This window comes from Aquila chrysaetos, chromosome 4, assembly GCF_900496995.4.
Source record: "Aquila chrysaetos chrysaetos chromosome 4, bAquChr1.4, whole genome shotgun sequence".
Lineage (NCBI taxonomy): Eukaryota > Metazoa > Chordata > Aves > Accipitriformes > Accipitridae > Aquila > Aquila chrysaetos.
In genome coordinates, this window is record NC_044007.1 from 70,965,900 (window position 1) to 70,992,285 (window position 26,386).

Consider the following 26,386-nt stretch of genomic DNA (forward strand, 5'->3'; position numbering starts at 1 on the left):
CTCCTTCTATAGTTGGAGAATGTGGGAATATGTTGTTAATAGGTAACTTGGGATCAAACAGGGTTTTATTTTCTGTTCTCCTTCTGTTCTTAGGTACTTCCAGAGAAGTGTGACACTGAATATAATTAAAAAGAAACCTTTATAGCAGACTTATTAAAACCATAGAATACTTGGAAAAATCTGTGAATAAAGCAAGTGTTGCCATTTCCTCTTTTAGTTCGTTAATAGAGTTAAATGATTGAAGACATCATTTGCAAGTGCAAAAAGTAAATTAAAAAAAAGCAAGAAAAATTAGACTGTGTATGCTCAGACATTAGAATCTGGTCTCTTTTCACCATAGCTGCTAGAGGTTAATCACTTCCCACCTGTCAATGAATCCCAAGTGACTATTTTTACTGTTCATTAAATAGTTACCGATGAATGCAAGAGCTGAGTGCTTTCCTTCAACTGAAAGTGTGTGAGAACATTTTTCCTGTTACCTTTCGGTTATACCAGGGTTTTGCTATTTTGCACTCCAAACCAGTTCAGTCCACGCTTACGAGATCAGCCAGACAGCTTCACTAAATCGACACTTTATGCCTGGATTCCCCTTTTCGAAATGGGAAGAGTTTCTAACCGAAGATGGATTTTTTTTATTTTTAATTTTTTATTTTTCCCCAAAAATACTTGGAGAGAAAAGAAGCCCTGCTCTGCAGCAAAGCATGCAAGTATGGTCAAGTTGCAGCTCATCCAACCAGAAGCCGGTTTCACACCTAGGCTACACAAGTCTCCCCAGATAAGCACAGATCATCTGCTTGCAGCTCTGCAAACATCCAGGTCCACAGCTGGAGCAACTCAACTTCCCAGTCCTTTATCAGGATGTCTCACGGGGCACCCACGAGCCGGCGCGTGCCCCGTGGTTTGGCGGCTCTTACACGGCATCGCTGCTGCCGGGGCGCCCAGCACCCATCGCCCTCGCTGCTGCTGCGCTTCGGACCGGGAGGTGCAGAGGCCGTTCTAGCAAAACGCTCGTTTCCGTACCCGCTACCTGCAGCCCACCGCTTCGAACTCGGTTGTACGCGTTCTCAGTGGGTGAGGTTTTTCTCAGGGGGAAAATCTGGCGAAAATTGTTTTCCCCGTTACAGAATAACATCTTTAAATAGTTTAAATAACCACTCACATTCAAATAATTAAAAAATTGAAATTGGAATGCAAATGAATTTAATCTTTCAAATACATGTACAATGCCTGGTACTTTGCTCTCTATTTAGAGCAGCTATACTGCTCCAAAGATACACTCTAGAGTAGCTATACCCTAAAAATCCCTATTTCTTGTGAGAGCATTTTGATTATAAGGAAGTGTCAGGGTATAAACTGGATCAATTCTTAAAAGGTGGGTGTGGGAAGAGCTGGAAAGTGATACAAATGTGTTGCCTGTGTACAGGGACCACCTACCCAGAGGGGACATTTACACTCTCTCCTTCTGGCATTCAGCCTGGGTGCTCTAAAGGTGCTCCTTTCTCTCTCCAGTGACCACGTACCTAAGGAATGGGACTCCTGACTGCGCTCCTCTGGGTCACACGGAATTTGGAAGCTTGAGATAGTTGTAAGGTCGGTGTCCGTGTGTCTGTGTGTACGTGAACTAGAGCTACCCACCTCGGCTGTGACAGGTGAGGGCAAGAAGCTTTGCACCACTTGGGTGCCTTGGGTCCCCCATCAGCACGGATCGCCCAGGCAAGCGGTGCACCCCTTGCTCGTGGGTGCCGGAGAAGGCGGATTTTTGCCGTTTCCTGAACTGCTGCTGCCCCATTGCAAGGTTACTACTTCTGTCGTCAGCAAAAGCAGCGCTATCTGCTGGGAACTTGGAAGGAATAGGCAATTAATAAAATAGCCAGAGTTATAAACGAATCAAACTGTCATTCTCATACCTAGAAATGTTTTTATTAAATATTTTAAACTTCTGCATGAGACAAATAATATCGGTGGCTTTGCGCAACACAGTGGCATGTAAAGTAAAAACAATTTAATGTGCAAGAGAACTCAATATTAAGTTACCCTTCTTATTGGTCACCCAACCAGAATGATTGCACATGGAAGAGTCACTTCTGGCACGTCAAGCGTGCTGCGTCCCCAAACGGAGAACTGCAAGCCAGTTTCGAACAAGCTGGCTTCAAAACCAGAAGGAGGACAAATGATTTGGGCCAGTGCCCCAATGGCTTGCAAATGTGGCTGTTTTGCTTCCAGGATCCAAGCCATTAACTCTTCATGGTGCATTGCATTGTTAAGTAAACAAATGTTTACCTGGAAACAACACATAGTTATCCTTTTATGAAAAGAAAATTAACTCTGGATTCTTTAAAAAAAAATATTTTTACTTTTCTCACGGACAAAGCATTCTTCCACATGTTTTTAAATGGTTTTATGCTGAATACTTTAAGTTTCCATTAACAGAAGTCTCAGATGTGGAGATGATAAGGCCCGTACGATCACTTTTTTTCTGACAGAAATTTCTGATCACTTTGTAGATGGCAAAGACAGGGATGGCCAAACTAGGCACTCCAGCGAGAATTACAATAATAGCATACACCCAGCTGGGATATTCGACCTTCTGTGTTTTGGGGAACTCCTCCTGAAAGAGCAAACAATCAAGTTGTAGTAAGTCGTGAGGAGCAAATACTTGGGAGTGTGCACACATTCAGTAATTCAACAGATCAAAAATGTGTATCGGAATAGTAGCTAGCCACAATGGCAGAGTAATTTGCCAATTCCACAGCAGTTTCCAGCTCAAGGGTTTCCAGTCTCGGCTGTTTTGGACTTATTTTTACTTAAAAGCGATGGAAAGAAGATGGCATGAAAGAAGCAAGAGGCAGGAGGGCAAACTGGTGGGACTGGTCCTGTCACGCTCCCCAGGAGCAAAGGAGTGTGGGGCTGGGGGGGGGGTCACAGGCCACCAGGGCTTGGTGGCCAAACAGCCTTTGGGTGGGAAGGCTGAAATCAAACGGTGCAGGAGGGCTGGAACATTATTAAGAAGGAAGTGGTGTTGCCAAGGAGGAGAGAAGAAAGCAGACCCATTTCCCCATCTTCCTTTCTCTCCGTCTCTGTCTTATGAAAATGAAAATTCATCTTTACAAATGAAATGTCCTGCACGACTTCTTCTGCTTTAGGAATTGCGATCACAGCTGAATTTAGGACTTATTTTTCTAAGTGTTACTTTTTATTATTACTGTATGTCTTGTAGTAAGTTTTTTTACTGGAAAACTGTTTCAAAGGGGAGATGAATATAACTGACTATGACTCTTAGATTAAAGAAGAATACATAAACCAATTCTAAACAATATTTTGGTTTTATATACTTACGTAGCTAGGGTCCCAAATGCTGTAGAGCAGTTCTTCGTTGACTTTCACCACAAAATAAAAGAAGAAGATAACTAACATAATGAGAGGACTGATAACTCTCCAAGTAACCTGCCAGAAAATATTGGGCTTGTGTCCAATCATGAACTCAATATCCTTGTTAAATCTAGAAACAAAAACAGGAAGTTCAGGACAGTAAAAACTGGTCAGGATCAAAGAGTGCCTACTCATAAACAGCGAAGTCCAAACTACCCCTAGCTGGGCTTCCCACGACTTTGCTAATGTCAGTGTGAAGCGAGGATTGGTAACAACACCAGGAGTGAGATCTAAAAGTAGTTCAAATTAAGGCAGATATCGTTGCAAGTCAGGAAAATTATTTTTGGAAATGTACTTTCTTCAAGAAGTCTGTGAAGCATGTGCGAAATAGTTTTGACACGAACGGGCCAATGCAGGTGGACTTTCTCTATAATATACTGCAGTATTGTTTCACGATTTTTTGGTAAGCCTCTGAGAGCTGCATAAATTAAAAGGAATCACATAATATTAAAAATGAGCAAAAGCAAATTGGAGTAATTTTAAAAATTAGATTCTATGTATAATGTTTGCTTAATTTGGGTTTCTACCAGTTTTCTCTGGTTGAGTATTGAAACAATATTTAGCTTTACACATCATTAACAACACCTAAAAATGTGTTATTTGGGTTATTCGTGGAGCATGCAGTGGACAATGGGGCAAAAATGTCTCCACAAAAAAACCCACAACCAATCCCTGCATTGAGAGTGATATTGTCTGCATCAGTCCTGAACCAATTCATCACCTCTACGTACGATGCAGCACCATGTGCACACACTTCTTAATAATTATTTTGGAAGTTTGAGGCTTCTATTGTTAGTCCTCTTGTCTGGCTTTCCCGCGTATCGTGTGGGGATAAGTCTGATGGGACTATTCAGTTGGTCCTACAGCTATGAACAACACGCAGCATTCAGCTGAGCCTCAATTACTGCGTAAATTTATTTTATCTTTTCATCCCTAACTTCTAAGATCTAGGTGTCATTCTTAAAATGATATGGAGCCCCACGTCCCGACGGCAGAGCGGGTCCAGGTGTAGTTCACGTGAGTATCATGGATAACATGCATGTTCTCCTTCAAGGAGCAGAGCCATGGTTTTACCAATGCCCCTTTCTCAGAAAAAGGTCACAGAAACTCATCTGGAGCCGATACCACGACCTTTGGGCAGCCCTGATAAGCTCTGTACTCAAAGAGGGCTACAGCGATGCGTACTGGCCAGAAACATGGAAGTTTGACGTGAAGCTCTTCTCTGAACCAATCCCCACCCCTCTATGGCCTCAGCCCATGTTCATGTCCTGGGAATAGTTTTAATTTGACTTTGTAAAGTGTTCTGAGATTTTAAAGGGAGGGAAAAGTGATCAACACAGACTTTTCTGTCCTTAACAAATTAAAATAAGCCTTCTTTCTCTAGGGTACTCCCTCTGCTCGTCTAATTTACCTAGGTTGATTCATGCCTCCTCAGGTAATATAAAACTTAAAGTATGGGAAGATGGGCCACAAGGTGGTCACCCCACCGCCAGGAGCAGCACAGCTGGAGGGTCTGGCACAGGTTCAAGCAAAACCTATGGGTGATTGCAGTCCCCACGCTTTTTTCGTATTTCTTACGTATTAATTATGAACAGAAAGATGGTGAAATTTGATTTATTACATCTCTAGAAGGTTGATAGGATAATTACTCACTGCTACAACTGATAAAGTCCTGAGTCTATCAGCTAAGAACGTATCTCAGTAGCCTTGGATTTGCATCCTGCTGTAAAACAGTATCTGCATTTTGCCTGGAGATCCCCGCTTTGGACAGTATCATTTGGCATTCACTTTAAACACTCCTGGGATATACGTCTGTTCTAAACTTTCAGCTCCGTGCCAATGTGCTTGTACTTTGCTTCTGCTGATCAAATATTGAATGCAATTACCCTGAAGAAGATTTATTGTAAATGTCACCGTATTTAAAATGTAAGTGAGCTACAGTGGCACTTACATAACTGTTGCAAATACGTACGTTCTGATGCCTACTTTAAAAATAAATTATTTGCACTCATACTATTATACTCTAGGCACTTGCTAACGCTTAATATTTTCTTGCCGTATCTTAGGGATGTGTTTATTTTAGCTGTTGTTATAGAGCACTAGCTATTATAATGTATTAATAAAGTGGAAAGCTTTCATGTACAAATAAAAATCCCCACTGCACTCTTCACAAGCATTTTTTCTTTTTGTTGAGAACTATTTTAGAAACCTGAATCATATAAGCAACCCTAAACCACAGTTGCATAATTTCAGTGATTTCTATAACAGAAATTTTATACACTGAGATGTAGCAAGATTGCAGCTATACAACTCATCAATTTATGCACTCGTTTCTAGTAATATTTAAGTTGTATTTCATACCTGTCTATTCCATAAATGTAGACGACCGAAAACATCTCAAAAAATGCAATTATTAGCAAGGGAATAGAGCCGGCAAAACTGTCAAATAGAGCCAGCCAGTAATTACCAGACTTCAGCACAAAAATAAAAGCTATCAAGTAAGATCCCACACAAATGAGACCTGTGGAAAAAAAAACCAAAGCAACAGCACATTTAGGCAAAGAAAGCAAAAGAGAAAAAAGTAAGATGTTTTCCCAGTAGCTAGAAAGCTTTCTAAATCACTTTTAATTCAGTTGCAGCCTGAGGGTAACTACCTTATTTTTAAATGGTACTCTGAGAAAGCCTGCTTCTATGCAGGTAAAATGGCAAAACTCTCCTAACATTGCACGGGTGGGAGATGCTGCAAACAAAACGGGAGAAGGCTGAGGAGAAAAAAACCAGAAAAAAAAAACCAGAAAAAAAGCTTCGGTAGGTTATCTAGGAATCTTAAGACCATGCCAGATCTGCAAGTAAACGGGTTGATTTTTCAGCACCCAAGCTATTCCCTGGGGAGGGGGGAGGTCACTTGTCTCTAAAAAAGCACTTACCAGTAACAAGTTCCTTAGGCACTTTGGGGGGTATAATCTTAAGATCTTGTAAAGGTACAAGCACACCTTCCATATTTCCAAACATAGAGGACAAACCCAAGCAGAAGAGCATGATGAAGAAGAGAATGGACCACAAAGGGGAGACGGGCATTTTGGTGATAGCTTCAGTGAAGACAATAAAGGCTAGGCCAGTTCCTTCAACTCCCTGTGGAAGATTTCAGAAGCTCCAAAATTAGGCTCATTAATGTCGCGCAGCACTTAAATTTACCTTGGTATTCACTGGACTTGGTGTATGTTACACCATACCACAGTACTTATGCTTTTTGTTTCCACGAAGACCTCCTAATGCAGCATTGTATTTCCTGTAGTTACAATACAAACTCTATTTCATGGAATTTTATGGATCCCTATTTTCACCTGTAATTCACCACCTTTTTAACCAAAAAAAAAAAAAAAAAAAAAAAGGTGCACCCATTTAATTCTTCTTGTAACTTTTTTCACCCTGGTGTCGAGGTCCATTCTTTCTGTGTTGTGACATACTCATCCTGATCGGGACAGGGATCTGCTCCAACTGCTTCCTCGCTCTGGGATTCTCTTCCCTAGTCATCTTGTCCCACCACGGCTGAAACCAGCTGGTTCCAGAGAAATAAATACCTGCTGCTATTTTGCCAGCTCCGCGAGGCCAGCCTAGAACCCTTGTGGTTTTAGTTACTAGTCAGACAGATTGCCAATACTTTTCAGAGGAATTAAACAGTTTCTCTCTTCAAAAGCAAAATGAGGTAAGCAGAAGTAATTCTTCAGTCCAAGAGCATTCCAAGCCAATTGCAATCAATCAGTGGAAAAATATAAAAAACCAACAACCCCAGAAGAAAAAAGCATTAGGCAATTAAAAAATTGCTATGCGTTCCTACCATATTTATGGTATCAATATGAGTCAAGGTGTTAAACTTACATCATTCAGGAAAGTTTCCAGATTACAGGTTTCGAACTTCAGGCTTGCAAAAATTGTCGGATCGGTCGTGTTACATAGCTGCTGCATTTGTTCAAAGTTATCTTGGGTTACATTACCTTCTGGCAAATCAAATGCATTCATCAGAGTAAGAATATTTCTGAAAAAATGAAATACAATTAATTTGAAATTATTTATTTGTAAGCATCCTCAGGATTCTTTTTCATCATCAAGCAAGTTATTCACAGCACGATGTCTTTTATAAAGATACAAAGGAAGCAATCTTTCTGTTGCTCAAGATCAGATTTTGCAATTGGGAAGTCCAGCAGTTTTGTGCATGTGCAATTCTTTCTTTCTTCTTCCAAGGTGAGTCTGATACTGTCTTTCACGGCACAGATGACAGCTAAATGGATGGGCACTCGAGGGAACCTGTGCAGAAGTTAGGTGCCCATCTTTGCACTGCAGACTGGGCACCAGTTCCCAGACTGGGCAGCTTCTGGGAATGTGTGAGGTGTCTGCAGTTGTGCGTCATGCACTTCTACAGCTGATGTGGAGGAATTTGGCTGGAACCCGCAGGGTCTGGCAGCCCTGGTTAGAAGGGAGTCCGAATTGCTCTGGTAAAATTAGGCACCTCTGATGAGACCTAAGCATTTAAGCTTTCCAGGAGGCAATCTAAATACAGAGCTGACACAGGGGCAGGGTATATTACATTCGTGCCATATGTCAGCTCAGCAGGCATCGATTATTGTGAATTCTGCTTTTTTTTTTTTTTTTGCAGAGTTTCTAGACAATTTTCCGGTGCTTGGTAGAGTTTCATCTAATGAATTAAAATGGGAAGAATTCCATGAATTAATTTGGGTAATTTCCCAGTGTAGAACGCAGAGTCACCAGCAGTACCTGAGGTGCCTACACTGTGATCCAGCTGCAGCCAGGATTCTGCAGGACTGTCGGAACTGCCTGGTCACAGGGAGATTTCTTAAAACGGGCAGTGCTTTCAGTGGCTCATTGCAAGCGACCCCTGAGGCACAACTGCACCGTTCGGCCACTATGTCAGGAGGGCTTTGAGGGTTTGACATCAGCCACAGTAGAAATAGCAGCAGCAGCAGACTAGTAGCCTTTGTTTGGTGGTTTGGTTTTGAGGTAAGTAATGTAAAAACCAATTTTTCACAGAACCAGTTGTACTGAAACTTGCCTTATCCAGTCAGGTAAATACATTCCTTGAGAACTTTTCATATTCACTGTTGCAAATGATTTGGTTTTCACATTTACCTCTAAAACTATAGATATTCCAGCATGTTTTAGTGAAATAACGTATCACGAACTGAACCTACCTGTATGTAAATAGAAATTGTTACATAAACTGCAGGTGTATTTGCAAGAACTGTTTGAAAAAAACACATTAAAACATGGAATATCCTCTTCCTCCCTTGTTACTTTTTGGAAACGTCAGGGAATAATGTAAAATATAGTTGCTTACACAACTTCTATCTAGGAAATAAGGTGGCTCAAATAATTCTCACTCCCTGTGGGGCTGACATCACATGATTTAAATATTTTGAAGACATGAGTGGTCTGATACCATGTAGGTTAGGACCTGCAATTGTTCAGCAATAATAAATCCGTTATCATCAGGCTAACAGAGCTGTCTCAGCCAAACAAACAGCTGTATAGTCTGGGTTTTTTTTTTCAATAACTTACTTGTCGAAACAGTCATCATATCTTTGTGTGGCTCTGAATCCAATGATGGAGTATATGACAGTTGCTGCATAGACGGATGTGAAACCATTGATCACTGAGATAATCAGGGCATCTTTCTCACAGTTATTGCTGCAATTCAAAGAGAAAAAAAAGAAAAGAGGATTTCAAACACATTCCCCAAATAAATACTAAAAACTGGCTACCAAGACTGATAAAAAGTAGTCTACAGACACATAGGTACATCAGTACGCTCTCTAAGAATATACAAGTAGTGAATTAAAACTTGGTGCCTTAAGCAGTTTTGGGGTATTTTTTCCCCCTCAAATAATCCTATTTGTAAGGAATAACTGCCTGAGTTGTTTTCATATCTGGCTCATGGAAAGTAAAACATGAAGGGCAAAAAAGTATGTCTCCTCCTTTTCATGCCTGGCATGCATGTGTGCAGACACACATTGGCATAAACTGTATCTTAGCTGCTGGGGTGTTCTGCTGCAAGGTGAAAGATTTGGGGTTGAATTCGGACAGTCAGAAGGGAAAAGTGACCAAAAGTTTCCACAGCACTTTGGTATGGTGAAGTTGCAGTAGCCAAGAGCACTTGGGACCAGTTTTGTTTGACTGTTGGACAGAAGATGGTTCAAAATGTCCTCAAGTTTTGGAAATATGATGGAACATTATGCTGAGAAGGTTAGACAGACAAGCTATTACATTGTGAAAGTTAAACTGCTTTGTAGAGGCTTCTCTGCTGTGGGCACTTGTCAGCGTATGTGTGCTAAGATGAAAAAATTGCAGAGCCAGAAAGAGATTTTCATCTGAGAGGGAAGATAAAGAATCAATATTAAATTAGTTAATGGTTTTATGTGAAGGCCGTAAAGTTCTAGATATTGTATTTGTCTTGGGCAAGAGAGCACTATTGAGATTAACCTGATGTTGTCATGTTTAATTTTCTGATCACCCTCAAGAGGAGAGGAAAGACAGGCCTGCCCAGCCAAGACCTGTGACACTGTGACCTTTCCTAATCTACAGCATTGCAAACAGGTCTCTAGTGGGTGGAAGGCATTGAATTGAAATTCTTGGCTGTACCCTCATGTCAGTTTTTCCACTCTAACATGAGATTCTCAATGACAGGCTTGATAAAAATATTTCTTCCCTTTAGAGAAAGTAAGATGCTCATGATCCTCTTGGTTATGAATGGGTGAATCCCTGATGGCGTTGAAATCTCACGGTATTTCCTGAGATGTTTTTAATCCCAAATTATGTGGGAGCAGAGTCACTCACACCTGGTCCAGCTGGTGCTGGACTGCAGGTGGCCTAGCACCGCAGTGTAACACGATGGTATTTGCATGTCTTTTTCTTATATCTCCACGAGAATTTCATTACTTTCTGCAGTTTCCTCCTTAAGTTGTGAATGATTGAGAATCGAAGGAACGTGGCCTGGTGCTACAGCCCTGTGTGTTGGAAAAGCAGAAGGACACTGCTCCTTTTCTTTGGGTCTTTTGGAAAAATGTGGAACATTCTCAGCCCTGCTCCTCACGGCTGTGGGAACATTGATTTGGACCTGAAGTGGGGCTGGTCACCTCGCACTGAGACTTGCAAGCACCGAAAGTTCCAGATGAACTTTGGGAAAAATATCTGAAATCAAGAGTGGTGGTAGGGAATTACATCAGTGACTGAAATGCCGGTGTGGTGTGGTCAAACCTGAGCCAAAACTGAAACACGGATTTCTGAATGCATGACCAAACCGGATAAACAAAACTTAATTCAGAGAAATTTATCAAAAATACTAGGTTCAGAGAATGCTGCACGGTTTGTCTTTCAAGAGGACAGTGCTGAAGGGATGGAAGGCACCAAGGGGCACTGGTGGTCGCTCCAATATTTTGGGAAGGTGAGTGCAGAATATAGCACCACGTCGTAATTTGCTAACTGGGTCATTCCCTGGGTGATGGGAGTTTGTACTCCATCTCTTCCCTGGCCCCATCGCATATATATGTAAAGGAAGGAACTGAATGTGAATTTCAAAACTCCTAGATAAATCTGCTAATCCCTAAGCTACAGATTTAAACTTTGGCCTGTAAATTGCTTTGAAATGTGTATACCATCACCCAGCTCCCACAGCGTGGACACAAAGGGCATCCATCCCCGTGCCTTGAGCGCTCCGGCAAAGGAACCTCCTGCCCATCAGCCGGCGGCGGGCAGCCAGCCCCCTTCTTTCTAGCCTGTGCCACCACATCGTTCTGCAGGAAAGCACTGCGACCTGAAATCTTGGCTGGCGAGACCTAGGATCGGTCAGAGATGTGCCTTACGTGGCTGAGGGGATGGTGTCCCGGTCCCAAGTAATTACTGTGTAGCGATAAGGCAGAAGTGGACACGCTTCATTCGAAAGAATGAAATATTCATATAAAATTTGGCTTTTGCCCGGCTACTTACTGAACAGAGTTGTAACTGGAGAATGAAATGAGGCCTCCGAAGGCCAGGGAGAAAGAGTAAAACACCTGAGCACCTGCATCCAGCCACGTCACTGGGTTAGCCAGCTCGGTAACCTGAGGCATCAGACACACAGCTTTAAGCATCTGCAGCACTGCTATTTAGACTGAATACCAGGGATTTAAAACAATAATTAAAACAAGAACATTAACCATGCAGAACTCACCATTTTTGAAGAATGTTAACAAATAGGTCAATACTTTTGTCAAACTTAATTTTTTTTCAAAAAGAAAACCTATGTGTAGGTTTTCTACAAGTATTTTGAAAATTGATAAACAAATTACTTCCTGTAGCTGACAGCTACCATGCCTGTTTCCAGAAAAGGTGTTTATTATTTAGCATTAATAATGACCATCCAGAGGTGTTCTCGTGGAAAATGAGACCCCTTTTCATTTTGTTTAAAAACTGTTGTGTAGTTAAATCATTCTCTTAGATCTTTTGTCCACATAGCCATACAGATTAGATGGGTTCTACTCCCAGCTGCACGATTTGTGCTTTAAGGTTAAACTTGTCCTTAACTAGCATACAGCAAAAGAAAGCAAGCCCCCTTATGGCAATCCCATTGCATTGCTCCATGATGATCCTTCCTTTTTTTATAACAGATTTTGTTGAAGGGTGGAGAGAGAGAATGTGTGTGTATATATGTATATTTTTACATCCAATGCAAAAGATCCACCCCCCAAAATCAAGATTTTAAAGGCATCTCAGGGATAGTGAGAAAAGCGCGAGCGGAGGGGACTAATTTTCAATTGGTTGTTAATTGCAGAGAGAAAGAACTACATCGTGTTTCACTAAGGGACGAACCATGCGGTGACTTACGTTAGGGGTGAAGAGATACACGATTCCACTGGTTGAGCCTTTCAGCGTCAAGCCACGGATTAGAAAAATGGTTAGCACAAGGTATGGAAGAGTTGATGTTACATACACAGCCTGCACAAGAAGCATGTAAATAAAACACTTAAGTAAAACAGAACACTTGAATAAAAAAATAGCACTGCAGGGAAGAAAAGAGGGGAATAAACAAGGTACTGTGATTAACAATAATGGGAAGTTTTAAGAGAGTCACAATTAACATATTTCACCATGTTCAAGAGAAACAGTATGTGCAGTACATTTTGATAATAAACATTTTCACGGTTATAGTGCTCTATTTAAGACAAATTGTCATTGTTGAAATTCAACTCAGATCGTTCAAAAGCAGTATAAAAAGTAACCTACACCCTGAGATCAGGTTGATGCTGCCAATGCGAGGATGGGCTCTTAGGGCTTTGCTGGGCAGCAGAACGTTGGTCACTCTTTTAGAGAGATAATATTAAGGACTAGCACAAACCCAAATAAATCTGTACATGTATGTTTTGAAGGGAATGGCCATAGCAAAAAGACCGAGTCCCTCCAGCCTTCATTAAAGGTTAATATTAATGTTAAGGTACTAATAGCTAAAGAATGTTTTACTAGGACCTATGAGGACAAGGAAGCTGAAGTGCTCACAAAAAGCCCCACATAAATCAAATCAAACCAAATCAAATCCCATTTCATTCAGCTTCCTTCTTCAAAAAGCAGCCTCAGTGATGACACACTAAGTTTTAGACATGCTTTTACTCAAGGAACAGGCAGTTTCTACAATATGATTAAGTCAGTATGAATAAGGAATCACAACAGCATAATGAATATCATCGCATAAAAACCCAAAATAGAGTACCTTTCCTGTTGTTTCGATGCCTCTGATTGTGCACACGTACAGGACACCCCATGCACATGTTAAACATAACAAAAGCCACCACTGTATACTGCCTGAATCGCCAATGGAAGTGGAGATGTTTAATGTTTCTCTGTACCAGAAATAATCTACAGGAGAGCTCTTGGCACACTCTTCTACGTAATCTGTAACCACAAAATGGTTGTCATTCTGTATGTCTTTTATTTACTCGAAAAAAAGGAAGTTAAATAATAAACACCGGTGTTCTAAATTATACCACCTAATGCCAACAATTTTGTTGTTGGCAGATTTCAGATTCTTAGAGGCTGGTTTCATGGAAAAATGAGAGATTTAAGAGAGATTTGTTCAACAGAGATTTTAATACAAATTTTGCTGTTATTTCTATTAATTCAACCATGCAGGTAAAATCTTGGAAGCTCACTCAATGACTCTTCTATTGTTATAATTTTTCTTTTTTCCTACAAAAATATGAGGTTAGAAGCCTCTTGTGCCAAAGAAAGCATGGAGAGGATTTCTGAGCATAAACGCATGTATATTGCATGGAGTTAGGCAGATGTTTTTCAATGATAGCACGCTTCCTATTTATTTCATTTAAAAAAACCAACCAACCAACCAACTTTGGGCTTTCCACACGCATCCTGCTCTTTCTTGCCTGATGGATTATGGGCACTTGCTCTTCCCCTTCGGCTCTTCCCCTCCCACACCTCCTTCAGATCAGCAATACTTTGTCTTTCTGTTTCGTGGGGCATCGTTCAAGGTCTTGACAGTTCAGGTTGGATTCTCAGCTCCCTGCAATGCGCTGACCTGTGCAGTATTCTGCCCTGGCCTGCCCATATATGAGGCTTTTTATACTTATTCTGGGAGGAGAGGAGCAAAGCTCTCTGAAGAGCTGTTCATTGACCCACCAGAAAAACCTGCTTCATACAGTTTCATGCAGGACTGGTTACGGAAAACAAAGCTGCTCTCACCAAGCAGTCTCCAGGGTTCTATAGACTGCTGTCATATTGAGAGATACCGGTGTTTCATATGGATTATGCATCTCCTTTTTTTTTTTTTTTTTTTTTTTTCCTTTTCAGTATGCTAACTGAGGGCTATTGGTGAAGAGATGGATGAAACACGTTGTCTAAATCTGGAAAATGTTAGTGTTTATGCTAGGCTTGCACTTTGTGAATATTCTGTATGTGAACACATCTGTCAAAATCAGCCCTGAAGTTTCATATAAAAAGTCAAAGTTTGTCTCAAAGATGAAGTGTCGATCACGTTTTATATAATGTGAATTTTTACAAAACACAAGTATTAAAATAGCACAATGTTCCTGACAGGACTGCCATTCTTTACTGCTGTTTTACAGAAAGAGGCTCGATTAGGCTAATTGCTAGAAACAATGTGCTGCACAACAAAATCCAATATTTTGTAAAATATACCTGTTCGGCTGTCATTGAGAGGACAACTACTCCAAGGCAGGGGCTCTTGGAAGGAGTTGAAGAAATACCACATGACCCAGGCAATAATAGTGTTATAATATAAACCCACCAGGAAGGATACAAACATTGCTGCTATGCCTGAAACAAATAAAATCAGAACACAATGTAAATTTCAATACTCTTGTCTTCAGGACATATCAAAATATATAGCGTGAGCCTCAGCCTTTCCCTACTGTCCTCCCCACCCTAATTCCATGGTTTACACCCTTTCCCCTCTCCTCTATTTTGGATGTAGGTTTAATCACTGTGAATTTGTCACCTAAAGGTTGGCCAGGTGAGACCTACATAGACGTACAGCCTAAAAATTACTCTAGGACAGATGCTGATACCCACTTAGGAGCCAAATTTATGGGTGGACTAACTCCCTACAGACACCACACAATCCTATTCACAGTCTTGCCACCTGATACCCGGGGAGTTTGGGGTGCTGGGGACATGTGAAGCTCAACCGACTTGGGATTTTTGCCTAAATGAGACCCAGATTTCCCTCCTCTTCCACAATGTCACTGCAGAGGTCAGCAGAGGTGTTGGTGTATAGGATGGGTGGCTGCAAGGAGGCACAGCCTGTGAAAAGCTGCAGGATTGAAGCCGCTATCTCTCCTTCTCCGCTTGCTCCCAAGTAATCAACCTCTGGTGACTTCTCTGGCGGACAGTAGATGCTAATGATCAGCTCTTGGGGGCTCTCAGGTTCTAAAGAAGTTTGAAAAATTCCAGATGCAATGAACAAATATCTTTTGTAATTGATTTACAGATGCAGCGGATGCCAACAACAGTCCTAACTGGCTGTGTTTCTTCCCTTCCAAGTGTGTGGTAATCACAGACTCACAGCGTGGCTGGGGTGGGAAGGGATCTCTGGAGATCATCTGGTCCAACCCCCTGCTCAAGCAGGGCCACCTACAACCGGTTGCCCAGGACCACGTCCAGGCAGCTTTGGAATATCTCTACGGATGCAGACTCCAAACCTCCCCAGGCAACCTGTGCCAGTGCTCCGTCCCCCTCCCAGTTTTTCCTGATGTTCAGATGGCATCTCCTGTGTTTCACGTGTAATGAGGTATCTGTAGAGGGTTTTTTTATGCTGTGTGCATAATGCTGCTTTTACTACATCGTTAGATGGAGTGTTTGAATACTCAGAAGTCCGGTACAGATGTGATGAAGAATTTTCTGCAAAATCCTGTCTCCGTGGCTTTTGGCATGGTACCTCTCTCAGATGCAAGAAAGTCACGTTCCATGGAGCTGAAGTCTGGTAGACCAGCTTAGAGAAAGACTCAACTATTATTTATCCACAGAACAGTTACAGAACAAATTTTTGGGAGACTTAAACATTCATCCTAATGATAAAAATAGCCAATATTGATAATACAGAAAACATCTCTGAAGCCCGAAATTGGTCTCACATTAGAGAAAGGTTTTAACCAGACCCACAGTACCTGGGTATGTGGACACAAAATTGTCGTAGTGCCTTATCACGATTAGTTTGACCTATCAATGGAGAGTTAGCGAGAAGGGAAAAGTAATAGAGCCTGGAATCTTTTATAGCACACTGGAATAAAATCCTGAAGATTTGCTCTTCAGATTATCAGTTCAGAGACTTGTGCTTTTTCAGGGGGCTTTTTGTACCCTCTTCAGACTTACCAACCCCTTTCAGGGTAGGGTGGATAGAGCTCCAGACACCCACACTGCCTTTCCTCAGCCTTTGACCAATGGCAAACTCAAGATGAAGCAGGGGGATACCCTCCAGGACTAGCAAAATCAGGAAAGGGATCATGAAGGCTCCTGTAATGGATAAGAAAAAAACACGATTCCCATCAGCGAAGTACTACAATAAAGTACAAATGTTAGATTTGTGGGCTTTTGACATAGTAAGCGACTTGCAAGCATGCTTGTGGCAACCTTTCTCTGGCTTCTGAGCAATGCTTTTGCCTGATTGCCCAAGCAGGGGACTTGATTACGTATGTGGTTTCAGGTAGGAATTTTTATTCTTCCCGAGTGACAAACATAAACACAAATTATACACTCCCAAGGTTAAACTTTGAAGAAGCCACCTTTGGATTGCAAGTGGAGGAAAGGTGGGCACTTTCCTGGAATGACCTTTTTTTTCCTGCAAAACATTATGGTTTTATAATTGTGAATCATGCAAATTATATGAAGTAGCTGAATGAACTAACCAACATGCCTCTAAAGATTAGGCAGGAGCCTGGGGCTGTCTACATAAAACAACCAGTAACTTCCTGGCAGCCGTGTTCAACAGCTTTTCTGTTTGAGTAGAAGAGATCTGAAGTTCAGGGTTCAAACCTTGTTAATTATGACAAGGCTGGTTAGTATAGGACAAGTTTTTTAAATTAATTTTTTCCTGAACATGGTGTACCTCGGACATGGGAGATAACACATAACACCACACTGGAGTACCAAAGTGCAGAGTCAAATGCTTGAATATTGCTATATATTAGAATTAGGGTTATCTGTCATTACAAAAAGTCTTTAACTTCCTAATCATAGGCTGTAAATAATCTAAAAGTGCATTAAAAAAAATGCAGAACAGTATGTGAATGGTTCAGGTTTGGGAATGTGCTGACTTTTTTCCCACGTATGCAATGAAAATCAGGTAGCGAGTGAAAGAGGAAATTTGAAGAATAGAAACTATAGTTTTGAATTCAAGGCAGTTGAATGTTTTTTGGAAGAGCTGGACTGCATGCTTGTCTGCTCCGTGGGGTATCTTCTTGATGATGTCGTCTACACTGGAGTTTTAGAAACGATCATTACTGCAAAGTCTTCATTTTCTGCGTACTTCAATAAAGTCTGCTAAAAACAATACTGTTGTATCAAGTGGCCACTACTATAATGAAATCAGCCAACTATACTTTTTGCTTTCCACTCCTATGGAATTCAACTAATGCTAGCTACTCACCTGTCTTTCACTGATATTTTTAAGATTTGCTAATCAAAGTCAGTAGTTTTGAATATATAAAATGCTATTGAAAATGCTGGGCACTTTGAAAATGCACATGCCACACATCAGGTTGAATGACTAATCACTGATGCACCAGAAAACATATTTTTTGTTGAAGCCAGTTGCCAAAGGTAACTGTATAGACATGATATTCTCAGACTTCTGTAAAGCTTGTCATTTAGCAACACAAAAACTTCTTACTAAAAATGTAACACTTTCTAAAATCAGTGTAGCTCATCTTGCGTGCATTAAAAACTGGCAATCACTGTAAAAATGGAGACTGACAAACTGAACAGGTTTCAGAGGAGAGCTGGAAGAATAACTGACTCGGGACATATTTTTTCTCAGTTAAAAACTGAAGGACTCATTACGAATTATTATTTGTAGAGAAGTTTGCTAAACTTCCAAATTTGCTCCCAAATTGTCCCAAATCAGTGGGACAACTTCCACGCACAGAACCTCTGGCCTTTCACAGAGACAAAGTCGCTTATCAATGCGTGGAGCTGCAAGCAGCCAGAAATATGTCACGTGCTCCAACCTCATGTCGGGCTGGGACACAGTTTCCCTCCTCTCACACTCCGTTCAGGAGCTCTCATGAGGGTAAGATGAGATAAGGACAAGATAATTGCGTTTATACCAGCAATTTTTAGTTCCAGAGCATTCTCTGTTTTAAGCCCAAGACACTTCCTAAGAGTCTGAAAACCGACCCTACAGAGTTTGTATGGATGCTCCATCAGGATCTTTTCTTTTTAGCTCCCCTTTCAGATGCCGAATAGGTCTCTGCTGCACCACAATCTCACTTCTCTCTGGTAAAGCCCTTCCTCAGCAGTGGTAGCAATTCAGTCCACACGATGGATCTGTACAGCTACCCGATCCAAATACTCCTCATTTGCACTCCGGGTAAGTCCTTGTCACCCTTGTAAACTCAATTAGCAGTGATTTTAGATCGTGTCTTGAGACTTAACGGACTGGCAGTTAGTTTTGCTAAGGTACATTGCTTAACCATCTTTGCTCCTAATGGAGACATGTCACTTTTTTTTCATCAGGTCACAGTAAGATTGCTTAAGGACTTGATTAGAAATTCTCCCCCTGGTCAAAGATCTAGTTGCGCAAGGAAATACACAGCCTTTATAGTCCTTTCAATCTATGGCCACTTGTTTCTTATCATATCTGTCAAAGAAAATATTTTCTTTGGTAGCTACCATCTCTGTTAGCAGAAGGGAGGGAAGATCACGCTGTTTCCTATGGAGCATTAGAAGCATTTGCTTTAGAAAGCATTCAAAGGTAGTCTCAACTTTTCACTTTCAGTAGAAACCAGGCTGATCGATATCCTAAATTCTGCTTGAGACATTCTTGCAAACCTTAAATGCAAAGCGCACCTCCACTCGCGCGGCTCTAGCAGCCTGGGTGGACATCACGCCTCACCCTCCCAGGTAGCGAGACGCAGCGACGGCCCTGTCCCCACGCCAGGACTCTCCCCGTGGACAGCGTAGTGCCTCAAATTTGCTGCAAGGCTCCCAGAATTGAACCCCACCTTCTATGGTGGACGTGCCATGAGCGCTCTATCAACCTCAGGGGATTCCCTGAGGCCTCGAGATACCTACAGAGGTACTTCTTTTATGACTTTAAGATGACATAAAAGATGTCATAAAACATTATGAGGTTAAGGTGTCATAAAAGAAGTCTTTAAGCATGACGCATCTTTGACAGAGCAGTCAGATAAAGGGACTCCACGACCTTCCTTGCGCAGCCACAAAAAGGGGAAGGGGTGCCCTTGGCGGAGCCGTCTATCACATGAAATAGGTGTGCTGCCCAACTGCCTGCTCGCAGCTCCCCAGCCTCCTCGCTACCTTGGAATCACCGGGAAATAAATTTCAGGTTCTGGGATGGACACAAATGGAGAAGGTGGGTCTCTGTCCACCCCTCTTGTTGTCACAGACATAAAGAATATGGTGCGTGTATACACCTGCAGCGCAGAATCTATATCCCTATGCAAACAGATAAAACTGAAACATTTCTAGCTTGAAGGGCGAGCCATGTATAGTACGGTAGCTCTGATGAGTTAAAATCGCAGAATGTGGCATGTCAGAACTGGATGAATAAGTAAAACTACCTATAGTTAGCTGTAGGAATATTGGTATCTTTTCAAGAGAAATAAAATGGCAGTTCTCCATTATGTATGCCGCTTCTTTTTTCTCTTTCTTGGGTTGTTTCCTTTCCAGGGTTAAACTCTAACAGCCAGCTCAGAAATCCAACTCTGCTGTATTTTCCATTCTCTCAATTTCTCCCCAACCTTTCTGAAAGAAGCTATAATGGAAAAATAAGCGATAATGATTCTGCAAAGCTGTTACATGGGACATAAAAAAAAAAAAAAAAATCAATTCTTTTTAAGCTGTCACAATTTTGTGAACCTAACAAATAAACCAATGATCTGAAGATAAATGCTGTATAGCTGTATAAAAACAATGAGTAATCCCCCAGACTGAAAACCTTACAGCTGAGATATTAGATTCTCATCCTGTTTCAGTACTGTATTTCAGAACACATAATATCTGGTTTGAACATCTGTATAGCTATTACTCTCTCTTTAAGAGTTTCTAATGTGAAGTTGAAAAAAATATTATTGCTTTTATATAATTCCTCATAAAGGGAAGGCAGGTAGACTTCAGATGGAGATGTTTTTCTATACTATCATATTCTTAGACCTCAACTGTAGTGAGGCTACCGGTGCCAGCAAGGAACTGCTGATGTCATTACTGTCACTTCATTCAACGTGGCATGCACGGAGATGAAAAAGTTCTCCCTCATGCAGTGGCAAGGTTCACTACAGACATATGCAAGCTGTAGACTTCAAGACTTTTTTTTTATCAATGGTTTAAACATTAAATATACATCCTCTTTTTTATAATACTTATCAGGGATGAAACAAAAGTGCTTAACAGTTGATTAAATGACATGTTGCTCAATAAAGATTAAGCAAAAGCTATGTGTAATGTCAGAGATAGCTATCAAATGAAAGGAAATTTCAATCTCATTAAGCTGGTGAAAGCACCAAGGCAAACATCGTCGCTTTTACACTGTGTGTATATTGAAATCTAGTTCACCTGTGGTAATGATGTATTTTACAACTTTTGAGATGTGAAAGGGATAAAATGTGCTCTGCTCTACTCTACTAAATTTTACTGGGGTAAATATTCCATTTTTAAAAATATAAACTCATAATCTATGACAACAAAAGTAAATTATGTAACCCCCCATTTCTTTTTGTATATTTGGATATCACAGTGTTAAAGCACTATCATAGTGATGTGTTTAGGAAGAAGCAGCCCTCAAATAGTTCTAGAATTAAGTTCAAACATCTGAAAAGAAGAGTTATCTATAAACACAGGGTTCCTAACTACCTTCACTACAGTCAATTTGCAGAGAAAAAAATCCACCTTCCTTGAAGTCCAAGTTCTACAAGGGTAAATTTTATACTTCACTATAGTCCATTTACATTTCATGAGGGATATAAAATGTGCAAACACTGATTCACAAAGTAGGTGGACATCCAGCCTCATTTGGGAGTGTCCTGGCTGAAATACTGACTATCTACACTCTTGCTACCAGACCTCACCTGTGTTAAATGACTCCAAACGTTCATCCATATAACTCATATTTCAAAAAGAAAGAAGTTAAGATAGCAAAGCCAACCCTCAGAAATTAGAAACTATTTTCATGAGGTAGTCTATGCAACCTTGATTCTGCATGCACCTTATGAGACAACCTCTAATTATGTGATCACATAGCACTGTTTCCCATCCCCTGCAGATATTTACTGTGTGATAAATAGCTGTATTTTTTTCTATCTCTTAATGCATGGCCATAATCCAACATCACATCCAAAGTGAGCTTTAGGACTCTATGAAATAATCACGCCAGGGACGACCTGAGGAGCAGCATAATCCCCATCTGCAGTGAAAGAGAGCAGCAGCAGGGATTCCTGCTGCTCTGCACCCAGGATTCCGTGAAGACATATCCTGAAGACACAAAGTGTGAAGCCATACACCAGCCAGAGTAAAGGCACTGGACAGACTAGGGGAAAATGGAGCTTCCTCAGTGCACTCATGAGTGTGGTATATGCTTTGTATTAGCTAATTTGGAAGAAAGTGCATAACGTTGCAGTTTTCCCCCTCTGTTACAGAGGCACCTCTGTGTCTCTGAGGGGGGCTGCACAAATGCAAAGATGAATGAATCATCTTGACCACCACGTTGAGTGGCAAAGACTAAGGCAAAACTTGTCCAAAATGTCTAGTAAATATGTATTTCCAACTGGAGGTAGCTGAAGCCAGACTTAAGAGTGTCTGCGCAATCAAAGATGATGCAGAGTGCTACATCTCTCGGGTGTCTGCTATGCTGTGAACATGGCTGAGTGGGAATTAGAGAGGCAGGAGCCAGAAAATCTCATGCGGCAGAAAATGTCTCAACACCAAAATATCTTCCGAAATAAGAACTTCAAGATCTGCTTTTGCAATACGGATGTGAATACACACATTCAAATTCAAAGCCATCCATCCAAAGAACAGCAAGAGCCTGGTTTTTTTTCCGATTGAAGGGAGAAGTTGGAGAACAGGCGCTGTAATAAGAGGATGGCAGTGGTGGCAGGAATTGGATTTAGACCTACCAGAAGAGGCTGAGGTGCACTTTACAGCAGGGAAGGAGGAGGGATTGCACAACAGCTCTCCACCCTCACGTGTGATATAGTTAATGAGTCCTTTCTGAGAAGCCACGGGAAGGCATCGCTGCTCACTCTTATGCATTGATATGAGTCACAGAATTTGGTGTTATGCAGAAGAATTGATAGAGAAAGTAGCAAGTCTGGCTACAGGGACACATATCTGTATAGTAGCTCTAAGCCCAGAGCCAGCTACGTCATTTCTTTGCTATGTGCTGCCTTTCAACTTCTGTCTAAAATTTGAGTGAGTCCCAGGGAAGCAAGAAGCCGGGGATAAGTGTTGTTAGTGTTCCTGAGCAAGGACAAGCCACAGGATGATAAGAAAGAAAAATAATTGCTGTCAAAGGATAAATTAAAACACAGTACTGACAGACACACACGAGCAATTCATAAATCTTCGCTGACATCAGTCAGAAAACCATCATGCATACCAAGTTCTTTGTGTCCGTTGGATGTTCATCTTTCAGCTGCATTTCATACAGCTAGAACACAAGGGAAAGGAAATATAGATGGAAAAGCAGGAAAGTGCCTATAAATCAACCCCGGGAAACAGGGCATGTCCCTGTCCCCTAAGACTAAATAGAAGTACCTGAAAAGCCAATGAGTGCCATGAATTTTGGAGATATCTGTCCACTTTTTCAAATTAAAATTGTCACACATGGAAAGGGGGTTATGATTTTTTTGTGTGTCTTGTAACTTTTTTGTTACAAGAGTTGACTGAGCTGCAAATGACCTCCAGTTTGCACTGCAAACTCTAAACACCAGCCCATGTTAGAAAAATCTTAATGTTAAAAGCATCTCTTCTTGCAACTGAGTCATCTGTTGTTAAACGTCCCTGAGTTTGTACCAGCAACCCCCCACAGAGCCCTCCTTGGCCCCTACTCTAACTAGGAAGAGCAGTTTTTAAACATCTCGCTGTGTACATTTAATGAATATTACTTTGAAATACTGTTCCTTAAGCCAAAAATTTTCTTTCAAGATCAAACATCACAAAGGAACAGACACTTTTTACACATATCCCAGAGTGAAATGGAGATAACAAGTAAATAGTGGGCGGAAAAGACTGTCAGGAAATGAGAAATTTATGTTGTCATATAATATTTAAGCAATGGTTCAGCTCAAGATCATCTTTCAAAACAAACAGCAAAACAGTGAAACAAAATTTTCTATATAGTCATTCAGTCCTAACCTGAACCCTAAGGAGTCACAGTAAATTACATGGCAAATAGCATACATTAGGATTTTAAATGAATTAATAATACGAACAGCTAAAAATATATTCTTAACGTTAACTACTTTCACTCTGTTACTCCTATCATAAACTACACACACATTGACCGTACAGCTGATAGAAAGATCAGTCCAAAACCAATGAAAACCCTATTATGAAAAGGTCATTTGGGATCATGATCAAAATCATGCTCCCAAGTAATTTATTAGTATTTTTAAATATACATTATATAAATGTAAAGTAACATTAGTTTTAGATTGAGAAAATATACTACGTACATGACAGCGCAAGATTGATTTGATCAGTCCTGTGTCCTGAAATAAAAACAGTCCCTTCCTTTTCTTCCATCACTAACAAGACTTCAGTGGGTGTTCATAACCGGTGAAATAACCTCCATCGGACAGTCTTCTAGAGATGAACATCGCTGTTCTTACAGGAACTGACCAGTTCTAAACACATGCCATTCTTTGTTTCCCAAAAGAGAGATTAAACCTAGTTTATAGCCAAAATTAGTTAAGATATATTAAAGACATACCTCCTCCATGGCTCTGGCAGAGATACGGAAACCGCCACACGTTTCCTAAGCCCACACAAAACCCTACGCACGTCAGCATATACTGAGCCTTGTTATCCCATTTTGGTCTGGAGTCTGCCTCTTCTTTCTCAAGGACCTCAAGTTCTGCATGGGAAGGTATCCTGTCCTCCAGGCCAGGATTGGGCAACTGTAGCTTCACCATATTTTAAATTTTCTGACTGAAAACGCTGCCCCAGTGAGGAGATGATGAAACAGGCAGCTAGTTAGAAATCTGCACAAAAAGAGAACATCTATTTGCTGTCTTCAGCTATATATAGTGAACCTTTGGCACTAAACTTGGAAGTGCAGGCTTGTGGTAAAAAGAAGCGTCAGCAAATCATTCGATTGACCAAGTCAGCTCTGACACTTATTAATGCTTTATCTGTCAAGGTTTTATGGAACAGTCTGTTCATCTAGTAGAAGACATTGATTTCAGCTAATGTAATTCAGGAGATAATTTGGCTATAAACTGTAATCGCCTATAAGGTCATGAAACACCCCTTGCCACTCCCCTGTTTAAACTCACTTAAATACATATACAGTCCTAGCAAATACGGAGTAAAAAGATTCCACTGGCCTCAGACTGAATATAGAGGTTTCATGCTGGTCTTTGTCAGGAAGATAAACTGCTTGTGAATCACCATCACATGCAGTTTCCCATAGTGTATGCTTACAATATTGTATGTTTCGTGATAATTACCGAAACATGTTCTTCCTTCTCTGTAAAAGATCTTACTGTACTAAATGCTCTGACAAAAAGGATGGAGAATGAAAGGGATTATAAAATCTGACCTTTAAAATCATAAGCGTAATCTCCTTACCCTAACACCTCTAATCAGTATAGAACAAGGTCTGAAGAACATAGCATCTTTCTTGTAAACGGGCTTGAAATCAAAGGTCCCTTCACCTTTTCAATGACCCTATGATACACTGGTCAAAAATGAAAAAGAAACACTGGTTAACAAATATCACAGATACTACTCACATCCTCATTCTTTCAGTACAATCATAACAAGACCGTTCCGTTTGTACCTCAGGGTTATCAAAAGGTAAGTACTTGCCACTGAAAACTGTACATAAAATCTAACCCATTATATGTCATAAGAAAGAATTTTGTCAGCTAAGCCCTACAGGCTCATTGCATACAATGATACAGGGTGGCAAAAAAAAAAGAACTGGAAGGGATCTTGTAAGTCCAGCCCCCTGCCAAAGAAGGTGAAGACATCACAGCATCCCTTCGCAACCTTATCATATTGAGTCAAATCTGATTTTTTTGTACTCCCTATTTCTAAAAGGCTGGTCTAGAATTGCAGTCCTCTTATGCCCCAAGAAGGCTGTTCATTATCTTTTGTATAGAAGAGTTATGAAAAAAGTCTTCATCCTTGACATGGACAAGTGTGTAGAGTAGCCAAGATGGATTTTCCCTGTGCCTTGTAATCAGGTATTTATATTTCCCTAACTTGACTTGAAATACCTCTATCAGTCTCCCTAGCGATAGCACTTGCCTTTTTCATGACCCTGACAGTTCTGTGAATGAGCTGTCTCCTGATTAACCACTGGATCAACACCTTTCTTCTCCTTTGGTGGTTCCAACTAAGGAGTTCCTAGCTAGCAGCACTTCTTTTTCTAAGTTACCAAAAGCGTATTTTACGTTTCACCCAGTTTCTGCTACTCCAGTTCATCGACCTACTCAGTTCTTCCTGAATGACACTTTTTCAGCATTCACAATACTTCTGAGACTGTGTCATGAGTATTTCACTAACACGCTACTATTTTTTGTCCTTAGTTATTAGCAGAAGAATGACAAAAGACTGTTCCTAAACCGATTCTTGAGGAACTGCATTAGTAACCTCCCCTTAGACAACGATTTCTGCTTTCAGTACAGCTTACCATCATCATCAGACCTTTACCTAGTTCTTTGTTCATGTTATATCTCCTGTTTAGCTCAGCTAATACATCCAGTTGTGGTCAAGTGGCAACTGGTCTACTGAAGTGCAAAAAGACTACATTAACTGTACTTCCTTTGTCTAGAAGAATGAATTTTCACTTATAATTGGCAATAGAGAACTTTCAAATTGCAGCTCTTCAACTTCCAATTTTGCAGAAGGACATTGACCTATTGGTCAATAGCAAGAAACTGCATGGTCCAGGAGCTCACAACTCATCTGGGTTATTATTCCGCCTCCTGAATCATTGGAAGATAATCCTAGTATTCATGCTGTAGGGAAAATGAGG

The 26,386-nt window shown here is 40.8% G+C and overlaps 1 protein-coding gene across 1 annotated transcript; it reads right to left on the minus strand.

Annotated features, from left to right (window-relative positions):
• Positions 1-2,370: 2,370 nt before the first annotated feature.
• On the minus strand, positions 2,371-24,379 carry SLC6A19 (solute carrier family 6 member 19). The gene is made up of 12 exons (XM_030012849.2): positions 24,113-24,379; positions 16,318-16,458; positions 14,626-14,763; positions 13,184-13,365; positions 12,304-12,414; positions 11,428-11,540; positions 9,004-9,132; positions 7,309-7,465; positions 6,357-6,561; positions 5,791-5,950; positions 3,337-3,499; positions 2,371-2,608 (listed from the first exon to the last, which is right to left on the minus strand). The coding sequence occupies exons 1-12, from the start codon at positions 24,312-24,314 to the stop codon at positions 2,399-2,401; spliced, it is 1,911 nt and encodes a 636-aa protein (XP_029868709.1). The 5' UTR covers positions 24,315-24,379; the 3' UTR covers positions 2,371-2,398.
• Between the last annotated feature and the right edge of the window lie 2,007 nt (positions 24,380-26,386).

What these genes read in the sequence shown, in the direction of transcription:
- SLC6A19 (XM_030012849.2), bottom strand. Translation starts at nt 24,314, where the DNA reads ATGGTGAAGCTACAGTTGCCCAATCCTGGCCTGGAGGACAGGATACCT. An exon ending in CCCTACCCTGAAAGGGGTTG is followed by an intron (nt 14,764 to 16,317) that starts GTAAGTCTGAAG and finishes TATTTGTTTCAG; the next exon opens with GCATAGCAGCAATGTTTGTA. An exon ending in TACATTTATGGAATAGACAG is followed by an intron (nt 3,500 to 5,790) that starts GTATGAAATACA and finishes TTTTGTTTCTAG; the next exon opens with ATTTAACAAGGATATTGAGT.